Genomic DNA, 15,988 nt, shown 5'->3' with positions numbered 1-15,988 from the left:
TGAGTCTGCTCCAAATAATGGCTAGTTGTCTCCCTCAATGTCAGTTTCCCATACTGTTCCTTGAGGTCAGTGGTAACAGAAATCTATCATTCTCTGTCTTCAACTTATTTAATGAGTGAATTTTCATGGTCCTTTGGGATAGAAAATTACAACGATTCACTACTCAATGAAGAGTTTCCTCCTCATCTACGTCCTAAGTGGCTTTTTTTTAAATTTTGAGATTGTTCTCCTTACACCCAGTTCTAGACCCAGGACGATCTTTCTGTCTGTTGTCTATCCCTTTAATAACTGTAAGTCACTATGATTTTGCTCATCATTATTCTGAACTCTAAAGAATTTTGGGCTAGTCTCTGTGCATAGTGCTCTTTTTTAAATAGAGTACCCAACTTCCTGTTGTTTTAAACTATTTTTAAAATTGCATCTTTACCATAATTTCAAGCAGACTTCCAGCTATCCAGCACATTCTGGGTGAAAACAAATACTCAGATCCCCTTTAAACCTCTTCCTTACTATTGAACTGTGTCCCCTGATTATTGACCTCTCTACCAAGAGAAAAGCTTCTCCCTACCTACCTTGTCTCTGCCCCTCAGAACTTTGTACACTTTAATCAGATCTCTGCTTTAAGGAGAACAACCCAAACTAATCTAGTCTCTTCACAGTTGATTTGCTTCAGCTCTGACAACACCCTGGTGAATCTCTAATGCAGTTACACGCATCCTATAATGTGGTGATCAAAACTGAACATATTACTAACTAACATTACATAGGAGGAGTACACATCCTTATCTATATCAACAGAGCTGAGGATGTGAGGGTCAAGAGCATCAAGTTCCTCTGAGTGACGATAATTGACTATCTGTCCTGGACTCCCATGTAGATGCGATGGTCAAGAAAGTACTACAACTCTCCTTCAGGTGGCTTAGGAAATTCAGCATGTCTGTAAGATGCACCATAACAAGCATTCTATCTGGTTGCATCATGACCTGGTATGGTATATGCTCTGCCCAAAAACTACAGGATGTTGTGTGCACGGGCCAGACCATCACACAAGCCAACCTCCATTCCATGGAATCCATTTACATTCCTCGTTGCTGCAGAAAGGCTCCCATCTTCAAAGGCCCCTCTTAACCTAGTAATGTTCTCTTCCACCTCTTCTGTTAGGTAGAAGATACTGAAGGTTGAACACCTGCACCAACAGGTTCAAGAACAACGTCTTTCCTGCTGTTATTAGACTGATGCATGTATGTGGCTAACTTCAAATAATGTTGATCTGATTTTGAGAACCTCCTGTGCAGCCACAGCCTTGTATCCCTCACTCTGTCTAAGCACGCTATGATCCACCTGTGCTGCTTGCTAAAACCTTTTACTGTACTTAGATACATGTGACGACAATAAATACCTGTATACGGTTCCATTATAACCATCTTGCTTTTTTTAATAATCAACTTGTTCAGAGATAGTGTCCCTACCTCTGATCTATCACTGAACCACAAGAGCCCACCTGGCTGTTAAAGTCAATGCCTTGACTAATAAATGTATCCCATATGCCACCTTTGGATCTATGGGCATGCATACTTGAAGTTTACCTACAGATTTATCTTGCAATGTGTTTTACTGACTAGTAGTTTATCCACTTGCAGAAATATGATTTGTTTGTTTTTATGTTCTACCTAAATGGTGTAATTTGAGGAAGCCACGAATTATCATCCATTTCTATTGCAGCAATTGACTGCTCGAGCAATACTTTGACAACCTCATCCCTCCCTGTCCTGCTACCAGACTCACTTGAAGAGACTATACTCAGAAATAATTAAGACATGGATTTTGTTTTCCCATGTAGTAATCAACACCCTTAACTCCTCTCTTGATACAAGATTACCTGCATTTAAATAAGTGACATCCAGCTTTGTCATGCCCCGTTGTGCCTTGACTTTATGTGCTTGGTCTTCCAAACTAACTGGTTCCCCTACACCTGTCTTGAGGATCACCCCCTTTCTGTATTTTTACTCTGCATCCTTACCCAACCTTGCCAAATTAAACCCCAACAATAGTACTAGAGAGCCCAGCTGCGGAGATGTTCCCATTCTGGTTCAGGTGGGACCTGTCTGACTTGCACAGGTTTTCAACCTTCTCCAGAAATGGACCAGTGATCTTGGAATCTAAAAATCTCTCTCCTGAACCAACTTTTCAACTGTGCATTCACCTACTCTATCCACCTATTCCTATACTGACTAGTATGTGGCGCTGGGAGTAATCCAGAGATTACAACCTTGAGGTCCTGCTTTTCAAGCTGTGACCTTGCTCCCTAATCTCTTACTGTGGCACCTCATCTCTGCTTCTGCATATATCGAAGTATTTTTTCTTTCTTGTGGCACAGAGTCCGTAGCCTAGATCTCCTGGTTATATAATTTTTCTTTTTTTTAACCCCCACACTACCACCTAACTACGGTAGTGCTTATATTTCCCCAGCATCCATGTTTGCGTGTGTGCACAGGTGTGAGACACAGTGAAAGACAACAGGTGTACAAATCTTTATTCAATTTCTACCATCAGGAAGAAAGGAAACACCGGAGTGGCCAGTGACAAGCAATGTACTTCTCATCTACTTAGAAGTATTTAAGCTATATTAAGTATTTAGATGAACAGGCGATGATTAGAAATGTCATAACAAACAAGGCTATGGTCAAATGCTGGAAAATAGGATTGGAGTAAATAGACACTTGATTGGTGTGGAGATAATGGGCCGAAGGGCCTCTTTTCCTGCTCTAAAGCTCTATGCTCGTGTCAACTGTTTTTTAGCATAGGCAGAGTAGTACTGGGTTCATTTGAGCTTTGAAACTCAATTAACCCTTCCTTACATCTAAGTTATGCACTTGCACACCTTCTGTGTTATAGGGATGAGCCAGATTTTGATGGGCTAGCACCCAACCTACTTTGTGCCCCAAAGCCAAAAATACACTCCCATGAGCACACAATATCCAGCCCAAGAATTGTTCATCTTCCACTGGCCAGGTAAAAACACTATCTGAATATAAAACATGTTAATAAGCATATTTAAAAATTAATTCTGGTCCTGATTGTGAAACAAAATCTGTACAAAACAATTGAAACATCAGTGATGAATAGTCAAAGTAATAAACAAAAAATTCAGGGCTGAAATCATTTCTCTAAACAGAAAGTTGCAAAGCTGGTTGGTTGAGGGCAGGAAAATAGGATAATTTAAGGGCAGAAGTTGAAGGTGGATTTCCAAAATCAAGAGAGTTAAATCAGAGAGTCCAACCCATAGTCCTAGAACCACAAACAATTTCTCTGTGTTGGAAATTTGCCTGTCAAAATTCATTGTGACATAGTGTGCCTAAAAGCTCTATTTGAATTTATTGGCCTAGGCAATTGGGACAGGTTGGTCTTATCCTGATTGGTAAATCAGAATACCAACATGTATCTTGTGTTGCTGATACTAATACATATAAATAGATAGGAATGTGGATTTGACCTTGGTGACTTCCTGAACCTCCATGACACACTCTTTAATGATTCAAAGAAAAATGCTTGAATTTTGGAATCCTGTCAATTTTAAGTGAAAACACTCCTAAACAAACAGCAACCCTTCTCTGACAAATCTTCACACACATCTGATTTAATTCAAATTTACAATTTTATTGGAGCAATGTCATCAAATTATGAGACAGTAATTTCAAATCGAGCACTGAAATAAATGGGAAATCATTCTCAAGTGGTAGCAGTTACTGTCTCTTCTTTTCCTCATCAGGATTGTATCTTTTGTTGAAAAGCATAGATATTAGGATCAAAACAGGGATTAATAAATAGGGGATGTAAATAGCTGAGAGAGTTAAACGTTCTGACGTGGTTTTTGGTCCTGGATACATTGATTTTGAGAAGTCATTAAACAAAATATGTGCGAGGATGGTAATAACTGTTGTAGCCACATGTGTGGAGTATATGATAGCAGGTGTCCTTATCCATGAGCAATTTCCTGCATATAAAAATAATACAAAATATGTTATATTGTTGATCATACTTCATTATGTGTGGGTTATCCCAGGCATAACACTTGAAACGCAAAACATAATGTTACGTTGTACAGATGGTAATTATTTAAAATTTTTCAAAATTACAGCAACTCATTTTCCAACACACCCTTGAAGGGACAGGACTTAACTAGTCAGTCTGAATTCCACATAGGGCAAGTCTGATCCTGCTTCATTATTGGGTGAAGGCAACTTGTCTCGTGTGGCAATGTGTGAGAAATCTTGTGAATCCAAGCTGACAGCCATACAAACTGTGGTTGACACTAGGGAGTAAACCTGCAGTCTGCTTGAAACAGTAAAGTTTGCACTGCAGAAAAACTCTTGACAGGGAAAAGCAAAGCACAAATATAAGAACATGAGATCCAGGAACAGGAGTAGGCTAACTGGCCCTTCGAGCCTGCTCCACCATTCAATAAGATCCTGGCTGATCTTTTCATGGACTCAGCTCCACTTATCCGCCCACTCACCATAACCCTTAATTCCTTAGACCCAGTAGATCTGATATTCCTGACTTTGTGGTTTGTCAGATTACAAACAAAACTTGTCCGTTTTTTTCCAATGCCAGCCTGAGTGACTCAAATGATTTATCTCTCTCAGAGAAAGCAAATGAACTCTGAGCCGTTTTTATAGCACTCGTTTCAACTAGTTCGAAATGGTCATTTTTGTTTCACACTCAGTTTCTTCCAGGGTGCATGGTAGGATACTGCTAAATCATGTAATTGATATACAATACAAATAGGAAGATAACTGTCATTCCTGATGAAGGGCTTTTGCCCAAAACGTCGATTTAGATTAGATTACTTACAATGTGGAAACAGGCCCTTCGGCCCAACAAGTCCACACCGACCCACCGAAGCGCAACCCACTCATACCCCTACATTTACCCCTTACCTAACACTATGGGCAATTTAGCATGGCCAATTCACTTGACCTGCACATCTTTGGACTGTGGGAGGAAACCAGAGCACCCGGAAGAAACCCACGCAGACACGGGGAGAACATGCAAACTCCACACAGTCAGTCGCCTGAGTCGGGAATTGAACCCGGGTGCCAACCACTGTGCCACCGTGCCAATTTCGTTGCTCGTTGGATGCTGCCTGAACTGCTGTGCTCTTCCAGCACCACTGATCCAGAATAACTATTGTAGAGCCAATACCAACAATTCTAAAGTCCCTAAAGCAAACAGAATATCTTCAGAAATGCTATTTTCTGCAGTCTGTAGGATTCAGTTTTTACTTTCAATGTTTTTTTCTGATGCAGACTTATTGAAGCATTCACGCATCATAATAAATGACAAGCAAACCTCAAGCAGTTTATCTACCAAACCCAAAACGGCATGACTGATATTGATTCAATCATTTGTATTTTTTCAACTGCTGTTCCTTGGTCATCACTAAGTCACTGACTGTGGTCAAGAGGGCTGCCAAATAATTCAAGATTTTGAAGTGCTGCTCTGACAATTAATGGGAAATGAGCAGCCATAGCTCAGAATAGTTTCCTACTCCTTCTCAATGCAGTGGCAATAATGGCAATTTTGTCAGTCATCCCTCTCCAACAACACAACAGTGATGGGTTAAAGTGAAGGGAATTTCTTTGAGAAGCAACATTTAGGCCACAATTAAACTCCATAAATTTTAGATTGGTTTATGTTCAAGACATTGGGAACTGTGTTGCTGAGGTAGTTTTTATCTGAACTGTCCTAGGTTCAGTGTTCTGGTGAGTTGTCTAACTAGGGCATTACAGATGGGTTTAAGCTAAACAGTGGGATGGAATCATGTGAGGGATGTTGTGAATTAAAAGGAATCAAGAACGTAATGCAGCAAGTTGGTACTTTGGGTAATAATAAGTAGGAAGAGGCAGAACATGCAAACAAGTGCATCAGCACATAAAACCAAAGATTGCAAAAATAGTTAAAGAAAAAGGACAAAAAAGTTATATCAAAATGAACACAGCAATTGCAAAAAAAAAAGGATGCATTGTTGGTACAGATAGAAATAAATATGTGTGAATCAATCCCCATTACAGAGGCATTATTGCAAGTTGACCAAGGCTGGAACCTGAATATTGATGGATATCGGACATATTGAAATGACATGAAGTTGGAAAAGGTGTTGGAGTACTTCTGTTAATTAAACATGACATTATGTAATGGAGAGGGATTACCTTAGCTTTAAAGAGCAAGTCGTCAAATCAATTTGGGTAAAGATAAGCAATAGGAAAAATAAGAGGTTACTTGCAGGAATAGTTTTGTTGTGGATACAGTTTTTATTCAAGGACCACAAGTAACTGGAATATGAAACTGTTTAAAAAGTCAGTTCTGATGAAGAGTCACTGGACCTGAAATGTTAACTCTGTTTTCTTCCCATAGATTCTGCCAAATATTGCTGAGATTCACCAGAAATTTGTTTTTGTTTGAAAAGTCAAATGGCTTTGTGGAAAGCAGACCGTCAAAGTTTTTGAGAAACAAAAGAGATGTGTTTAACTGGATAGGATCATTTGGAAGAGTCCCTAGAAACAACATCTGAACTAAAGTTGCTGCTTTCAGAACACACTAGCTAAAAGAACAAACCACCAAGATACTGGCGACAACAAGAAACCTCTCTCTATACAGCTGGGCAGGCTTCGTAAATATCTCTTTTAGTAAAATATCTTCTGGCAATGAATGAAGTTCTAGAAATTTGCATTTTAAACTTAATTAAAATTGATCTGTTATTTCTAATTCACACTCATTGAAACAACTCTCATCTAAAGATTTTCCATTGCTGCTGTCACTTATTACAATTGGAACAACTGGAAATTTGACTGGACCATGAGAAATCTTCACTTCTTTTATCCTTTGAGTTCAGATCCTTGATCCATTGGGGTTTTTCACCCATTTATATTTTTAAAAATTCTTCAGATTTATGCTGTCTCATCTGTCATATGATTGTATACATTTGGATTAAAGAGACATAGTTTAAATCTGAGTAGTAGCTTAGTTTTGATTTAAACAATAAGTAGTGCAATTAGTTAAGAATCATTTTGCTTATAATAAATGAGGTATCGTTAAGCTTATTGAAAAAAGCAGCGCCATAAACAGTGCAGACCATAGCACTGACAAGAACTAGGAAGTGGGGAAGTAGTAGTTGAATGACCAAGCTGCAGGAGACCTAAGTGGACTATCTGGGAGAAATCCCTGAATTTGAAAAGCTTTGAGGAGCGAAAGATCCCGTTTTGAGATTGGGAACCAAGGTAATCAGTGTAGTGTGGTTACAGGAAATTAGCAATAGGAGATCCTCCGGATGTACGTGGCACCTGTCAGATGAGAGATTCGGAGTTAAAATCCTAACAGATGTGCAATGTTAGGTGAAAATCTGTTGTAATTAGACCAATCATCTACTTTAGACTTGTGCATGAATGTTTATAAAGACTTGTTGCTAATGGAAAACAATGGACCTAAACTTAAAAACTGTATTACGTAAAGGAGATAATGAAATCAAGGGTTACATTGGGGGGGGAGGGGAGGGTGCAGTGGCAGTCAGGTATGTGGAGTTGAGATCACATTCAGATCAGCCGTGATATTCTGAATGGCAGAGCAGACTCAAAGTATCAAATACTCTCACTCTCATCTTAGAGTCATAAAGCTATACAGCACAGAAACAGATCCTTTGGTCCAACTTGTCTATGCTGACCAGATATCCCAACCTAAGCTAGTCCCACCTGCCAGCACCCGGCCCATATCCCTCCAAACCCTTCCTATTCATATATCCATCCAGATGCCTTTTAAATGTTGCAATCGTATTAGCCTCCACCACTTGCTCAGCTTATTTCATACACGTTTGAAAACGTTGTCCTTTGGGTCTCTTTTATATCTTTCCCCTTTCACCCTAAACCTATGCCCTCTAGTTCTGGACTCCCCCACACCAGGGAAGAGACTTTGTCTTTTATCCTATCCAGGCCCCTCATGATTTTGTAAATCTCTATAAGGTCACCCCTCAGTCTCCAACCTACCAGGAAAAACAGCCCCAGCCTATTCAACTTCTCCTTATAGCTCAAATCCTCCAACCCTGGCAACATCCTTGTAAATCTTTTCTGAACCCTTTCAATTTTACTACATCCTTCCGATAGGAAGGAGACCAGAATTGCATGCAATATTCCAACAGTGGCCTAACCAATGCCCTGTACAGCCGCAACATGACCTCCCAACTCCTGTACTCAATACTCTGACCAATAAAGGAAAGCATACCAAATGCATTCTTCACTATCCTATCTACCTGTGACTTCACTTTCAAGGAGCTATGAACCTGCACTCCAAGGTCTCTTTGTTCAGCAACACTCCCCAGGACCTTACCATTAAGTGTATAAGTCCTGCTAAGATTTGCTTTCCCAAAATGCAGCACCTCGCATTTATCTAAATGAAACTCCATCTGCCACTTCTCAGCCCATTGGTCCATCTGATCAAGATTCCGTTGTAATCTGAGATAACCTTCTTCGCTGTCTACAACATCTCCAATTTTGGTGTCATCTGCAAACTTACTAAGTATACCTCTTATGCTCACATCCAAATCATTTATATAAACAACGAAAAGTAGTGGATCCAGCACCGATCCTTGTGGCACTCCACTGGACACAGGCATCCAGTCTGAAAAATAACCCTCCACCCTTATTGAGCCACATCTGTATCCAAATGGCTAGTTCTCCCTGTATTCCATGTGATCTAACCTTGCTAACCAGTCTCCCTTGTCAAACGCCTTACTGAAGTCCATATAGATCACATCCACCACCCTGCCTTCATCAATCCTCTTTATTACTTCTTCAAAAAACTCAATAAGTAGCAAATAGCCATTTTTAAAGACAAAATTCAGCCCTAATATATGAAAGTGAAATTTAAAAACTGTGCATCAAACATGAAGGATGTTCTTTCGTGAAGTATAAACGCTTTGAACCATGCTGCAGGGTGCAGAATTGATAATCCAATAAACTGCTGTCCATTTCACTCCTAATTTAAAGCACAATGGAGTCAGATTCCTGGTTCTGACAGTGCTGCACCTCAAACTGGGCAACATCATTTTTATCTGCAAAATCTTCTCATATAGAGGGTGGCACTGAATACAAAAACAAGGAGGTGGTGGTGAAACTATACAAGACCTCGTTTTGATGAGTGAACTGGAGCAGTTTTAGAAGTTGCATTTATGAAAAGATTTTATGGCCAGGGTAAAAGGTGCAACAATCTCTTGGATCTTTCCCAAAGTTAGAATAGATATTTATGATGAGAGAGGCAGAGACCTGTTCATGAAGTGTCAGGCATGAAGAGCGGTATCAAAGAGAAGTATTCAAAATAATGAAAGAGTTTGAGACAGCAAATAGCAAAATACTTCAGTATTAGTGAATCTAAATTTATGTTTCTTCTTAGAATCAATATTAGAACAATAAAGGGAGACATCTGAAGGGTTTTTTTAAATGTGAATTGAATGGCAGAATTCATTACCATAGGTAATTAAAAAGACAAGTCAATCACAACATTTTGCAGGAAAAATAAAAATGTTAAAAGATACAGGGAACTGTGCTTAGGATATATGGCTTTATTGGCTAATGACTTCCATTAGTATTAGAATTTCTCTCTAGGATTGGGAAATGTACCAAATGTGATGTAACTGAACATAATCATAGTATAATTATTGCAACCAAAGTGTCCCATGAAATTGTTGGAGAAAGAAAATCCTGTTTATTGTTCCATAATTTTCATATAGTATTAATAGGCCACAGTAAGACAAAAAATCCACTTAATATATAATACAAAATAATGGCACAATCCTGATGACACTGCAGTGAACAATGCTAATATAGTTGCGTGATGGTGATGGGGATTACAAAGAAAACTTTCAAACATGAGTAATTATCATACTGACCTTTGTAGAAAGCATAAGCTGCAACAGGAAAAAAAGGTAACTGCAGCAATGCCTCACAAAGAATAAACGCTTTAAACCACGCTGGAGGGTCCAACATCATTGGATCTTTGAATCGAGCTGCATACCATTTTAATAAATCTTGCAGCTGAGGAAAGAAATAGAGTTTAAAAATAGTTTCCTTTGGAACTGTAATCAAAACCTTTTTTATGCATTCCACTGTCAGGGTCACCATTTGATATTTAAGAACCATTGTTCAGAAATTGTCATTGTTAGACAAGACCGACTGCTGCGTGCTTTCCCTGTTTAACCATTCAAAATGCTACCAGCAAAAGCATAAAACTAATGCAACTATGCCCTGAAGATTTCCACTAGGGTCAGCCTCTTTTGGTCCGACAGATAAGATCAAAATATCAAAAGGCCTTAGAAACTGCACAGAGTTAAATACTGGCATGGATTAAGTTGCACAAATATCACCAGATATTGATGACATTCCTATTGAGCAGTCAGGCTATGAAGGATTTTGTTAGCTATTGTTTGGTGTGAAAGTTTCCTTAAATACTAGGCAACAAGTGAATGTAGTGGAGTTTCCTTAGATATCGAGCGTAGAGGGAGTGTAGTGTTGCCTTTGTTACAATGTGGAGAGGCTTTCTTGTATACCAAGCAATGAGTGTTTGAAGGAACATTTTTACATTCATGAGAAGGGCAAACCAAATTTGAAATAAATGTGTGCATTCAATGTCAATTTCATTCTCACCAAAGAATGTCCTGGATTGCCACTTGTCAATTTGCTGTAAGGTTACTCAAGCCCACACTGGGAATCACAGGTTAAATAGACTAATTCAGTACATTAACAGGTATTTGAGGAAGTCTTAGTTTGACAAGAAACCTTAGTCTCTACGCCCTTAGCTGAATTCAGGCTGTCTATCAGGTTTCAAGTTGTGAATGCTGCCAGCTGTACTTACCTTGTACCCACAGTTGTGTGAAAACAACCCATAGTATCTCCCAACAGTCATCTGTCCATTTTAAAGCTGTGCCTTCAATGCTGCATTGAGTATCACAGCAATATGGAAGTTTTAAACAGTCCATTCACAGCTTTTTGTCACTGAACTAAAATTACCCTAAAACATCATGAATTATTGTTTTACTCCAGTTCCTTAAACCAATTACTCAATGCTTAAATGAAAGAATGACCTTCATTTATATATAGTACCTTTCACAAAAGCACTTTAAAGCTGACAAATTACTCCAAGTGTTATCACTGATATAACATAGGTAATGAAACAGCAAGTTTTTGTACAGCAAGCTCCCACAAACAATGATGTAATCATGACCAAATGGTCTGTCCATTCCTGTGCTGTTGAGTGAGAGTTAAATATTGACGGTCACAACACATGGGTAATTCGCTCGCTCTTTTTGAATTAGTGCCATAGGATCTTCCACATCCAACCAAGAGGAACTATGGTTAAATGCCTCATCCAAAGGTCAGCACCTCCAGCAGTGTGGCACTCACTTAGTGCTGCATCAATGTTGATGTTTGCATTTAGTTACTGAAGTGTGACTGGGGCGGAAATAACATTGTTTGGTTTAGGGCCCAACTGCATGGTGTAAAAACTACCCGAGGTCATAAGATAATCACGCCACTGGGGTTTGCTGGATAGTTTTTAAGTGCGATGTGAACTAAATGCAAGTCCCTCAAAAAATGAACTAAACCTGAGTTTCTGTGAACCAGGTCCAAGATTAGTGTCTCGAAGAATGGTAGATACATGAACTGTTTTATTGCTGGAGCTCAGTGACACAATCAAATCCAGAACACGCTCACTGTGCAATGATAACTGGTCCAGTGAAAACTGCCTCAACAGGAAATGGGGCAACTAAAGGCAATGAATCCCTGTACAAGATCAGAAAGTTCAATAGGAACCAATGTGATGGGAACTGGAGCAACAAGAGCAAATCCAGTTGGTGGCAGCCCAACTGGAACCAGTTCAAATTAATTCAATGGAAACTTGCTCAACTGGAACTGCTGGAATCTTTTCTTCAATGCAACATCCCCAGGTTAATAATAGGAAGGTTCGAAATCTAAAATAAATACAGAGAATGCTGCAGAAACTCAACATGTCAAGCAGCATCGGCAGAGATAGAGACCGAGTTAAACACTAAAATAAAACATAGAACTGCAGATGCTGGAAATCTGAAACAAAAAACAGAAACTGCTAGATAAACTCAGCAAGTCTGGCAGCATCCATGGAGAGAGGAAAACAAAGTTAACCTTTTGAGTATTTTCGAATACTCAAGCCAAGGTCTATTTCTCTCGATAGGGGAGTCCAAAACTAGACAGCATAGGTTTAGGGTGAGGAGGGGGCAAGATATAAAAGGGACCTAAGGGGCAACTTTTTCATGCAGAGGGTGGTACATGCATGGAATGAGTGCCAGTGGTGGAGGCTGGGATAGTTACAACATTTAAAAGGCATCTGGATGGGTATATGAATAGGAAGGGTTTAGAGGGATGTGGGCCAAATGCTGACAAATGGGACTAGATTAATTTAGGATATCTGGTAGGCATGGATTAGTTGTTTCTCTGCTGTATGATTCTCCGACTCGATGAGTCTAGTGACGTTTATTAGAAGGGTCTTGCTGACTTTGCCCAGTAATTTCTGTTTCTGTCACAGTTGAGTCCTCTTGTGTCTCTACCTCAGAACTCGGGTTAATGATGCTCAGGGATTGTGTGGGGAACACACGAATTCACGAGGTTTTTATTCCGGATCTGAAAGGGAGTCACGGGTTCGCACAGTCTAAGTGAGAGCCGTGAATCCTATCCATATTGACAGTTCATCCAGCGCAGGGGGGAGGTAATACTCACCGCGGGCAGGTACAAATCCCCGGGCAGCAGAGCTTGCAGGTCGATGGCTAAAGTGATGGGGATGTGTGTGAAGAAATAGCAGGCAAAGACCCACTCGAGTAAACGGCTGTAAGACGCCATGGGGCTCTCTGTGGGATTGGTGAAGGAAGAATCGCCTGACATCAGCTCGTCCGGTTTGGGAAGCGATTGGCTCACTGAGGGAAGGCGGAGTAATGTAGTATATACCAACCTCAGACTGATGTGTGATCAATGAACAGCGGCTGTTAGGGATCTGAAACCCACCGCTCCTCCTCCTCCCACAGATGGTGTTAAAAATCGCACAACATCAGGCTACAGTTCAGCGGTTTATTTGGAAGCAGGAGCTGATGAAGGAGCAACGCTTCGAAAACTTGTATTTCCAAGTAAACCTGTTAGACTATAATCTGGTGTTGTTTGATTTTTTTTGTAAACTTTGTCCACACCAGTCCAACACCGGCATCTCCAAATCATGGATCCCAAGATGCTGTCAGACCTACTGAGTTCCTCCAGCACTTTCTGTTTATTTCTCCGGGATTAATAAACGCTCAATTTTGTTTAAATAGCCTATAAACTCTTTTCAAAATGAACACGTGTGACTTCAGCTAGTCTGAAGGACTCTGAACTTGTGTTTCCAGGATCAGCTTGAGTTAATTTTGATAATCACAGCTGAAAAACGCAATAGAAAGAGGCTGAATAGGCTGGGGCTGTTTTCCCTGGAGTGTTGGAGGCTGAGGGGGTAATCTTACAGAGCTTTATAGAATCATGAGAGGTCATGGATAGAATAAGTAGACAAGGTCTTTTCCCTGGGATGGGCGAGTCCAGAACTAGAGGGTATAGGTTTAGGGTGAGAGGAGAAAGATATAAAAGTGGCCTGAGGTGTAACTTTTTCATGCAGAAGGTGGTGCGTGTATGGAATGAACTGCCAGAGGAAGTTGTGGAGACTGGTACAATTATCACATTTAAAAGACATCTGGATGGGTATATGAATAGGAAGGGTTTGGAGGGATATGGGCCAAGTACTGGAAAATGGGACCAAATTAATTTAGGATTTCTGGTCAGCATAGGCAAATTGGACTGAAGAGTCTGTTTCCATGCTGTACATTACCATGCTTCTATGACCCTTAAACACCTGTGGGCTCTTGACAAAGTTAACCGTGCCATTTAAACAAGTTGTTGCTCTCTAGGACTTACGGATGGAATTAAGCCCCGGCTATGGGCATCTTATTTTTTGGGTGGTGGGTGAAACATTGTTATTAAAATTGCATTTATATTTAAGGAGGTGGGGGGTCTGGTAGACACAGCAGTGAATGTTCACAGTAATGTGATGGAGCCAGAAATTAGAATGGCTTCAAATCCCAGCATGAAAGATAGTGAAATTTGTATTTAATAAAAATCTGGATTAAAAATCTAGTTTAATGGTAACACGTAACTATCAATTTTGATTTTAAAAAAATGCCATCTGGTTAGAAATCAGCCCCCTCACTTGGTCTGGCCTACATGTGACTCCAGAGCTAAAGCAATGTAGCTAACTCATAATTGTCCTCTAGGTAATGGGGGATGGGCACTAAACGCTGGCCTAGCCCATAACCCATGGACACATCTTAAAATATCAACTTTCAGGACTATACAGATGTGGGAAAATTAAAGTTATTTGACAGGGCTATGCCATTGGGAACATTTGATACAACCTCCAGGACTATATCCAATCAAAGATAATCAACCTGTTACAGATGGAAAACATGGCTAGGGATCAGACACAAAACAGAAAATAGTGGAAATATTCAGTACATCAGGCAGCATCATTGGAAAGAGAAACAGAGGGTACTGCATGCTTATTTGGTCAAAAAATAATGTCCAAGTGTGTGGGGAAACAACAGAAGATTGGCACTGGGTAATAATGCTGAGTTAACGAGCTGGTGTAGTCATGATGGGCTGTATGTTAACACTTTTGTGATTCCGAGTTAACAGGTAGGGGCAAATGAGTGAGAGGCTTCTTTAAAATTAAGGCATTTTTTGGATCTAATTTAGCAGCAGAGGGGCACAATCAAACACTTTGCAGGTGAGGAAGGCTTTTAGACTTGGTACTGCATCACTATAACCCTTACCTGCACATTGCCAAACCACCATTATCACCATCCTGACCCCATCTACATTCCTACCACCACACACCCAACTCCTCTACCACACTCTCACCACACCCCTCACTCAAACCCCTCCATTCACTACTCCCACCATTCCCAATCCTAGTCTGTCATTGGAAGACAGCAGCTGAACTGGCCCCTGCTGTCATTGGAACCTGGAGCCCAACTGGAAAACCCCAGTCAGCCTCCGTTAACTGGCTTTGAGTGTCTATTCATTAAGTTAATTGACTATGTGTAGGTGCTTAGCTCTGCTATTCCCCAGCTGTGCCTCTGGGAATATGGCATGTGTGTGGGATGGGATCAGGGAACCAGCATGCAGGTAGCATTGCCATTTCCAGTGTCTACAATTCCTGGCTCAGAATCAAGGCTCTGCTGCTTGGAAATTCGTGTCCAAAGTCCTCCACTTCTCCCTGTTCCTTTATCAATTGTTTAATAAATTACATGGCATTAACCAAATTCTGGTCACTTTCCTTAATTTTCCCCATCAAACCAAGAAAACTTTCATTCAGCTTGGGTTTTGTAATCTACTCCTGGAGGTGCGAGAGTAGGTTTTAAGACAGTAGAATCCTGCTCTAGTTAATTTGCTCAAGAGTCCCTGGGAAACAGAATCAGATAAAGGATGCCTGGGGATCTAGACATCAAATACATTGGTGGATTGCTGCAACTTCAGCATAAAGTCTTCACTGTTAACTGAAACACGAACATCATTTGCAACACAAGTATCAGTAACTCTACCAGCTTTATATTGTCCTCCTCCTGACAGTACGTTTAAATGGAAGAATACTTGATCCATGGGTTTTACTGCTTCACAGGGACAGAACCCCTGTGTGTTAATTTCCACCTGCCAGGATTACTATCAATGGCTATTTACAGCTATTTCTCTTGGGTTTCTGCCAAACCCTCCATGAAATTCAAAGGACAATCTCAGAAATGCGCATTACTGTTAAAATTATACAGGCTTGCTGTGCTAACTTGGAATTTATAGCACGTTCTTGTTAAAGGTTACATCAGCAAATCTATTTTTGACTGAAACCT

At 40.2% G+C, this 15,988-nt stretch overlaps 1 protein-coding gene across 1 annotated transcript; it reads right to left on the bottom strand.

Annotated features, from left to right (window-relative positions):
• Positions 1 to 3,636: 3,636 nt before the first annotated feature.
• Positions 3,637 to 12,973, bottom strand: tmem97 (transmembrane protein 97). The gene is made up of 3 exons (XM_060848245.1): positions 12,795 to 12,973; positions 9,938 to 10,082; positions 3,637 to 3,994 (listed from the first exon to the last, which is right to left on the bottom strand). The coding sequence occupies exons 1-3, from the start codon at positions 12,954 to 12,956 to the stop codon at positions 3,744 to 3,746; spliced, it is 558 nt and encodes a 185-aa protein (XP_060704228.1). The 5' UTR covers positions 12,957 to 12,973; the 3' UTR covers positions 3,637 to 3,743.
• Positions 12,974 to 15,988: the final 3,015 nt, after the last annotated feature.

Source organism: Hemiscyllium ocellatum, chromosome 31 (genome assembly GCF_020745735.1).
Source record: "Hemiscyllium ocellatum isolate sHemOce1 chromosome 31, sHemOce1.pat.X.cur, whole genome shotgun sequence".
Taxonomy (NCBI): domain Eukaryota; kingdom Metazoa; phylum Chordata; class Chondrichthyes; order Orectolobiformes; family Hemiscylliidae; genus Hemiscyllium; species Hemiscyllium ocellatum.
Note: the sequence above shows the minus strand (reverse complement) of the source record. Positions and strands in the feature narration are given on the sequence as shown.

Coding starts and splice junctions, on each gene's coding strand:
- tmem97 (XM_060848245.1), bottom strand. CDS start 12,956: ATGTCAGGCGATTCTTCCTTCACCAATCCCACAGAGAGCCCCATGGCG. Junction 10,083..12,794: donor GGGATTTGTACCTGCCCGCG/GTGAGTATTACC, acceptor TTCTTTCCTCAG/CTGCAAGATTTATTAAAATG. Junction 3,995..9,937: donor AGCTTATGCTTTCTACAAAG/GTCAGTATGATA, acceptor TTTTATATGCAG/GAAATTGCTCATGGATAAGG.